Genomic DNA, 7809 nt, shown 5'->3' with positions numbered 1-7809 from the left:
CCATATTTAGTCAATTATTATATGTGCAAGCTTTTTAAATGGAAGGGGGTTTTGCAAATCACTAATAGTGACAATCACTATCTTGGGAGACAAGTTTTTATCTTTCATTCCTAATCATTCTAGGGAACCATAGCAACATATATTAATTAAAAGTTAGATGCTAGAGCTCATTACCCATTGTCAATTACAAGTCAGATTATATTTGCACAAATGTCTCAAGATCTTCCAATACAGATTTTCATTTCCAATTTCCACAGCCTTCGCAAGCCTGCTATCAGACATGTGGAATGAGGGTGCAGATAGTAGCCGGGCCCTCAACACGGGACCATTTAAAGCGCAGCTCCAGAGGTTTGCTCCAGTGTTTTCAGGATATCAACAGCATGATGCACAGGAGTTCCTGCGTAAGCTACTGGAAGGTCTTCATGAGGATGTGAACCGTGTCACTGCCAAGCCTAAGCCCATAACAGAGGATATTGATGATGATCTTGAGTAAGTGTTATCCTGTAAGGTAGAATCTTGAATAGGAAATGTGATGTTAATGATGATTTTGAGTAAGTAACAGGCTCTAACGATGAATTAGATATGAATGATAAGTAGTTCTTGTATTGTGATTCAGTAAAAGTAGGTTCGATTTGGTATTTATAAGGAATATTAATTGTTAGTGAGAGAAAGACAGAACTTAATGAATCTTCTATCTTTACAGTGACAACCAAAAGGCAATGGAGTCTTGGAAACGATATCTGCGCTATGATGACAGCAAGATTGTCGATATGTTTGTGGGGCAGTTGAAGTCATCTCTACAGTGTTCAGTTTGTGGCCATTGTTCCGTGACTTTTGATCCGTTCTGGGATCTCAGTCTGCCTATCCCTAGTAAATCAGGTCAGGTGAGGATATCACAGTGCTTGGATCTCTTCACAAAGGAGGAGGTACTTGATGGAGATGAAAGACCGGTAAGTTATTCAGAAGTTTTACGCAACTTTTTACAAATTCTGCTTTTAAAACAGAATTAATATAGAATGATTTGAATACTTCATTGAGTGATTTTAGTAATTATTGCTTATTAAGTTGGAAAATTCATAACTGTTTTACCCTGAGAAATCATGTTAACATATTGAGAATCTAGGATCTTTCTTATTTATATTTGTTGCTTGTGTAAAATCTTTGCTTTATCAGCTAACACTTTTTTCCTGTTTCAGACATGTTCCAAATGCAAGGAGAGAAGAAAAATGACGAAGTCTTTCAGCATACAGAAGTTCCCCAAAGTTCTTGTATTACGTATCCTTTTTCGCAAATGGTTTACTTATTGTATATTTATTTACCTGTTACTGTGTTTTACTGCATCTTTCTTCTTTATTTTGTTTACAAATACTTGTGTAAGATGATATTTAGTCACTTTGTGTATAATAGTTTCATCATTTAGCACAAATTGATAGTTTTGTCTTGAAGGTAGAATTATATTGTTATTATTATTTTTCAAAAATCTCTTTAAACTTAGCTAGAGTACAATACCAGGAATTAATGGCATTGCTAGTAACTGGAAGGGAATAATAATCAAATATAGGAAGTTGCTGATCATTTCTTCCTATGTTCATTACCCTGAATATTGATAATTATGTTTTTTAAGCATGTTATTTTTATAAAATACAGGCAAGCATGGTTAATTCATTACTACATATAATTATTTTTAATGAGAACAATTTCAGGCTCAGTTTAATTGAATATTTATAGTCTTTGCTTTGTAAAGTCGGATTGAATCTTATAAGTTATACAACTAGGAAAGTAGATTTGAAGAAGTATAATTACTCAAGACAGGAGAATGGGGTAGATAAGGATAAAAGTAGTGATTTAACATCAGTCTCTTTCAGTGCTAAATACAAAATTGGCTGTTCATACACAGTACACAGCCCTCATCATTCGTTCTGATCCTTAACCAAAGCCCACAGATCTGAAGCGCTTTTCCCCCTTGGAACGGTGGCGAGGCAAGCTGTCGTGTACCGTAGAATTCCCGCTTGAAGGACTGACCCTTTCCAAGTATGCATCTAACTCAAGCACCTCACCATTGTACAACCTGATAGGAGTTGCCAACCACTCAGGGACTACATACTCAGGCCATTACACAGCCTATTGTAAACATCCTTATTCAGGCTCCTGGCATGAATATAATGACTCAAGGTAAGATTTGTGTGTGTGTATATATATATATATATATATATATATATATATATATATATATATATATATATATATATATATATATATATATATATATATATATATTATTATTATTATTATTATTATTATTATTATTATTGTCATTATTATTATATGATAATAATAATGATAATAATAATTATTGTTTTCCCTTCTGCTATGGGCATTATTCTGGGGTCCGATCACTTTTGTAGTGCATGTTTTTTGTTCAAAATACAGGCTATTTATTTCTTCAGTTGTATAGCTAGGACATCATACTAAATGCTGATTAAAATCACTTTGCTAATATATCATATATAGAGTCACATATACCATAAATCTAGAAAATCTGGACATCTTGAGGTGTGGCCCATCTCAGAAGGGTTAAATCAGGGTAGATTTAGTGAGTTATTCTTTTTTTCTAGGCAGATTATTTCAAAGTTGATATATTAACCCAGTCACGACGGGGGCATTCCAGCCTTGTATGTTACAATGCCGGGGCTCTCGAACGCATAGGCCTAAATCAGTTAAATAAACGACGCCGTATGGCGTCACCCAGCGAACGGGCCTTGAATGCGCGATACCGTAGTGTACCACCCGTCCAGAGAGGGTTAAAGTGATTTAGAGTAAAATAAGTGAGATGATATTTATGTTCATCTAATATTTGAATTAGATTATTTTCAGATTAGTATATACAAAAGTTACCTATCAGATTAAACTGATAGGAAAATTTATTACAAACTATTGTTGACCCCATGTTTATGATTATATTTACTTTCCAGAGTGTCCAATATTTCCACTGGGAGAATATGCAGTCCTGAGGCATATGTGCTCTTCTATGAAATATCATCCTCATCGTCTAAGCTATAGCATGTGTGATCCTTTCACCTAAGAAACTTAAGTGAAGATTTGGTAGATAAATGTTCATAGGAATTTTAGAAAACAGTGTCCATTCGTATGCTCAAAGGTGAGATTGGAGAGTGAATATGTGTGTGTGTACATGTTTCAACATTTTGAATTATAATTAAAAAAACAAAAAACAGATTTATCAAAAAAGAATGGCATTGCACATTGAATTATTAGTGTTGTCCTACCAAAGTGCACAAAGAATAATATTCATTCACTTTGAGAAGGAAAATAGAAAAAAAAGAATGAGTGTCTCAGAGTTTCAGAACAGATGCTTTGTAGTACTGCAAGTTTATATGTATCAGTGCATTAAGCTATGCACCTCATGACAGCTACTGTGTTTGTCTTTGCAAGGCAAAACTACCATACTATATGTGATTCATTCCTGTTGTTTTATCCCCCCCCCCTTAAAAGTTTAAATGTTTATGAAATTTTCATGTCGATCAATTTTCAAAGTTTAATGTTATCCAGTGTCATATTCTTAATTCAACCAAACTTGTGAGAAATGATTTGAACAGACTGTCAGTTGTCCATTGCTTACAGTACTAAGAGATAGACATTATTAGATTGAAATATTTTTAAAGAGATGCCAGCAGTGAATTAGCATCCTATTTAAATGGATAAAAGTCAGTTGAGGCATTAGATTATATGCAGTATTCTATTAAGAAGAAATAATAATGCTCATGTGATTTTAGCATTGTGGCAGTAGACGTTTTTGAACTGCATACCACAATACTGTGCTAAGAATGTAGGCTTATCTGTGTAACTTTGTACATATGTATGTATAGAGGCACAGACTTGCAAATGTATATTTTATATTACATATATATTGTAAATATGTTACAAAATAAAGAAGATTTGTAAAGATTCAGATGTAGTTATATATATTGAAGGTAATAAATTGTTATCTTAAAGACAGATCATGTTATCTATATTTCTCAAAGTTCCAGCTGTATAGAAATGATGGTCTAGTCAAATAATATCTTACTGTTGCAAGATATGCTATGTAAAGATGCTGCACTTAAACTTTTAATGCTGCCATTCTCAGCTAGGAAAATTGTTTACTGTTCTTGTAAGGAAACCAGCAGTTTGAAGTAGATTGTGTCTTACTGCCTATGTGATGAGTGCAAAACTGTTATCAAAAGTTGACTTCTGGTAAATTGTGTGACTGAGTCAGATGATTTACATATGTACTAGAAATGGGAGTGTATTGTATTTTAGTGACATCAAAATCAATGCTGTAGCTATAGTTTTCAGAGCATTTAGAGTATTCCAGTTGCAGGATATATCAAGTTTCACCACTACAGAAAATATTTGAATTGAATAATGACACTAAATCTCCCAATCATATTTATCTTTTAAAAGTTGATTGTTAGACTATAATTTACATTTAAATAGTATATAATGTTTTCTGTAGCTTAATGACATTTTTCTATCTTGTGTACTTGCAATTATGTTTGTGTTTCTGTGGACTAAGCTTTTTTTCTTTCTCTTTTTTTTTTTTTTTTTGGTTAGCCTCATGAATTCCCTTCACTGCAACTGCTCCCCAGGTACTATATGTTTGAAGGTATACAGTATGTATATGTAAGAGGTATGTTTAAGCCCAAGCATTTTGGCTTGAACTTTTGAGTTGAATATTTGAGTGATGACTGACACTTCATTTTCTGGGATAAGCAAGGAACTGGGATGCTAATGTAATATTTGGCAGCCATAGGCTATGATTCCTGCTAATCACAGAATCGTGAAGTAGAAATGATATTTTCTTTTTTTGGCCATATTTTTCAGTAGAAAAAAAAAATTGCCGAATGGGGAGTCTTTTTTTTCTGTTAGATTATAATAAAATACCCTGCTCACAGTTCTTCAGTCTGTTTATATGCAGTAGATATTTCTTTTTTTCTCTTTTGCACATCCCCATTAAGCATTTTTTTGCATCATTGATCACTAATGTGGTTCATTTGAAATTCTATCAATTATAGCATTAAGGTTTGAGTACGTTTTAAAATAAACTATAAATGAGCTGTGCTGTGATACATATGTGTCATTTAGCTACTATGTAGCTGTAATGTTATGGAGTCAATATTTTCACAGTTCATGTATTGTTTATTACATGTGAATATTTTTGGTAAATGGAACTTTAGAATCAGCAAACATCAGAGTGTTTTAATGACCAACAATAAAAAAAGAAGCTATTTGTGGATGTGGCAGTTTAAGGTGTTTATCTGCATGACCACTATAGGCTATGAGTATCATGGGGTTGAGGTTAACTGTAGATGACACACACAATGCACAGGGCTTCCTATCTTGCCACAGTAAACACAAAGATTCAGCCTTATCCAATTTGTGACATAAGAAAAGAAGTGCACGGCAACCATCTTCGATCCTTAAGCTTGGAATAGTAAAAACTGAGATCCCTTGGAGTATGTCTTGGCTGGCTGCTATTCAAAGGTAGTGGCTTAGTTGAAGGCTGCTTTACCACTCATACCTATCACAATGTTCTTTTATCACTGCACTGGGGAAGTTCCTAGAAACTAGTATGTCACCTAATGGTATAATATATGAGAAAATAAATATTTATAAGGACTGCCTCTTCTTTTTTATAACCTTGGATCACTACTAAACTGAAAAGAAATAACCTTGAGTCCCTTAATGCCCTTGTAAAATATAAGAAAATGAAGTTATCGAGATATGATAAACTTTAGCACTATTTACAGGAGAACCATATATGGCGCAGAAGAATCATGTAAAGTCAACCCCTTGCATCTTGATGTAGAAATCAATGAAATATTTGCTATAGACTGACAGCTTTCCTGACCCACTTTCCTCACTGCCCATGCTTCCCAACTTTCTCACCTTTTTGCTGTTATTTGTTACATATTCATATATATATATATATATATATATATATATATATATATATATATATATATATATATATATATATATATATAGATATATATATATATATATATATATATATATATTATATATATATATATATATATATATATATATATTATATATATATATATATGTATATATGTATATATGAATAAATATATATATACATATATATATATATATTATATATATATATATTATATATATATATATATGTTATATATATAGATCATATATATATTATATATATATATATATATATATATATTATATATATATACATATATATACATTATATATATATACATATATATACATTATATATATACATATATATACATATATATACATATAGAGATATATATATATTAACCCATCCCCGACGGGGGAATTCTAGCCTTGAATGTCCAAATGCCGGGGCGTTCGAATTATTAGGCCTAAATCAATTGAATGGCTGGCACAATACTGTGCCGCCCGGCCACTGGGCTTTTGAATGCACGGTACACATGCTGTACCACCCGTCCAGAGAGGGTTAATATATAAATATATATATACATACATATCTATAATATATATATATATATTTATAATATGTATATATATATATATACACACATACATATATGTATATAAACATATATATACATATATATATATGACTTTTGTTTCAATTGGAAAATATTTGCAGTGGTGCTGGGGGACCCTCTAGGTTTTTCAGTAGCTGCAGTTAAAGGGTTATACTTCACTCAAGTCTCATGCATAGGGACACAGGCCCTTTCTTTCGAAAGATCTATTCATTCAATAAAAAAGACTCAATACTTGCACTCATGGTTTATCAAATAAATATAGAAAAAAAGTTTAAAAGTTCAAATAAGAAATATCCATATGATTTACTTCCAATGATTACAGATATTAACACAAGGGCAAACAGATACAATAAGAATGTCCTCTAACACACATCTACAGACAGCGTGTACTGAAATATTTCTTATATCATGCTTGACACACACACAAAGTTTTGGGAGAACAGCCAATAATGAGTGTTAGTTCAGTTCAGTTCAGACAGATTTGCGAAGACGTCGCTTCACCCGGGCTATATGCACAAGGCGGCCCGGCCTCTGCCAGCTATGAGTGCTGACTCATCTTATCTAATCTTATCTAATGAGTGTCAGTCATATCCCTCTCATGATTAATCAAAAGCAAAATCATACACTATTCAACAAAAGTAAAAGAATAGAAAGACTAATATGTGATTTAAACTCAGAATCTTCAATTCTCATATAAGGATAAATTAAAGGTCTTTCCGAATCCTTTCTGTGGTTGATTGGTGCAGTTTCTTGGGCGTGTTATGGTCTGCATAATAGCTTGTACTGATAAAATTCATGAAAATGATAGCAGATAAAAAGGCTGTTGACGACAATCTGCACGCTTGACTGAGCTATTAATTCTCTATTTCTGTGGCCTCTTTGCATATGTCAAAATCATACCATAAATACTGAAACTCATGAATAGGAAAAAGAAATGTAAAGCCTTAGTTATATATCATGCATACAACACAAAATCAATTGTCAAATCATTATCATCATCATCACAATAATAAAAAAGTAATAATAAAAACCAGAACCCAATTAAATGTCTATATTTGATATTACAAAATGTTTATTAGTCAATCTAACCTATGAAATTAGAGTCTTTTCATTTGCCAAATAAACACAAATTCCCAATGAACAAAAAAAGTTCAGGTGGATAGGCCCAAATTATAAAGCAAGAGTGTTAAAAAAAGGGTACTTATCTACTATAAAAGTAAAACTACAA

The 7809-nt window shown here is 32.1% G+C and overlaps 1 protein-coding gene across 2 annotated transcripts in view; it reads left to right on the top strand.

The window, feature by feature from the left end:
• Positions 1-5677, top strand: part of LOC122254076 (uncharacterized) — a 111037-nt gene extending 105360 nt beyond the window's left edge. For both annotated transcript variants that reach the window (XM_043017562.2, XM_043017561.2), the window contains 5 exons: positions 258-489; positions 704-950; positions 1197-1275; positions 1944-2172; positions 2973-5677. In XM_043017562.2, the coding sequence (XP_042873496.2) occupies positions 258-489; positions 704-950; positions 1197-1275; positions 1944-2172; positions 2973-3060 (875 nt within the window). In that variant the 3' untranslated portion in view covers positions 3061-5677. The remainder of the gene's footprint in view (positions 1-257; positions 490-703; positions 951-1196; positions 1276-1943; positions 2173-2972) is intronic.
• Positions 5678-7809: the final 2132 nt, after the last annotated feature.

The sequence above is a fragment of the Penaeus japonicus genome, unplaced genomic scaffold (genome assembly GCF_977035675.1).
Source record: "Penaeus japonicus unplaced genomic scaffold, GWHDUDI00000001_assembly GWHDUDI00000023, whole genome shotgun sequence".
In the NCBI taxonomy this organism is placed as follows: Eukaryota; Metazoa; Arthropoda; class Malacostraca; order Decapoda; family Penaeidae; genus Penaeus; species Penaeus japonicus.
Note: the sequence above shows the minus strand (reverse complement) of the source record. Positions and strands in the feature narration are given on the sequence as shown.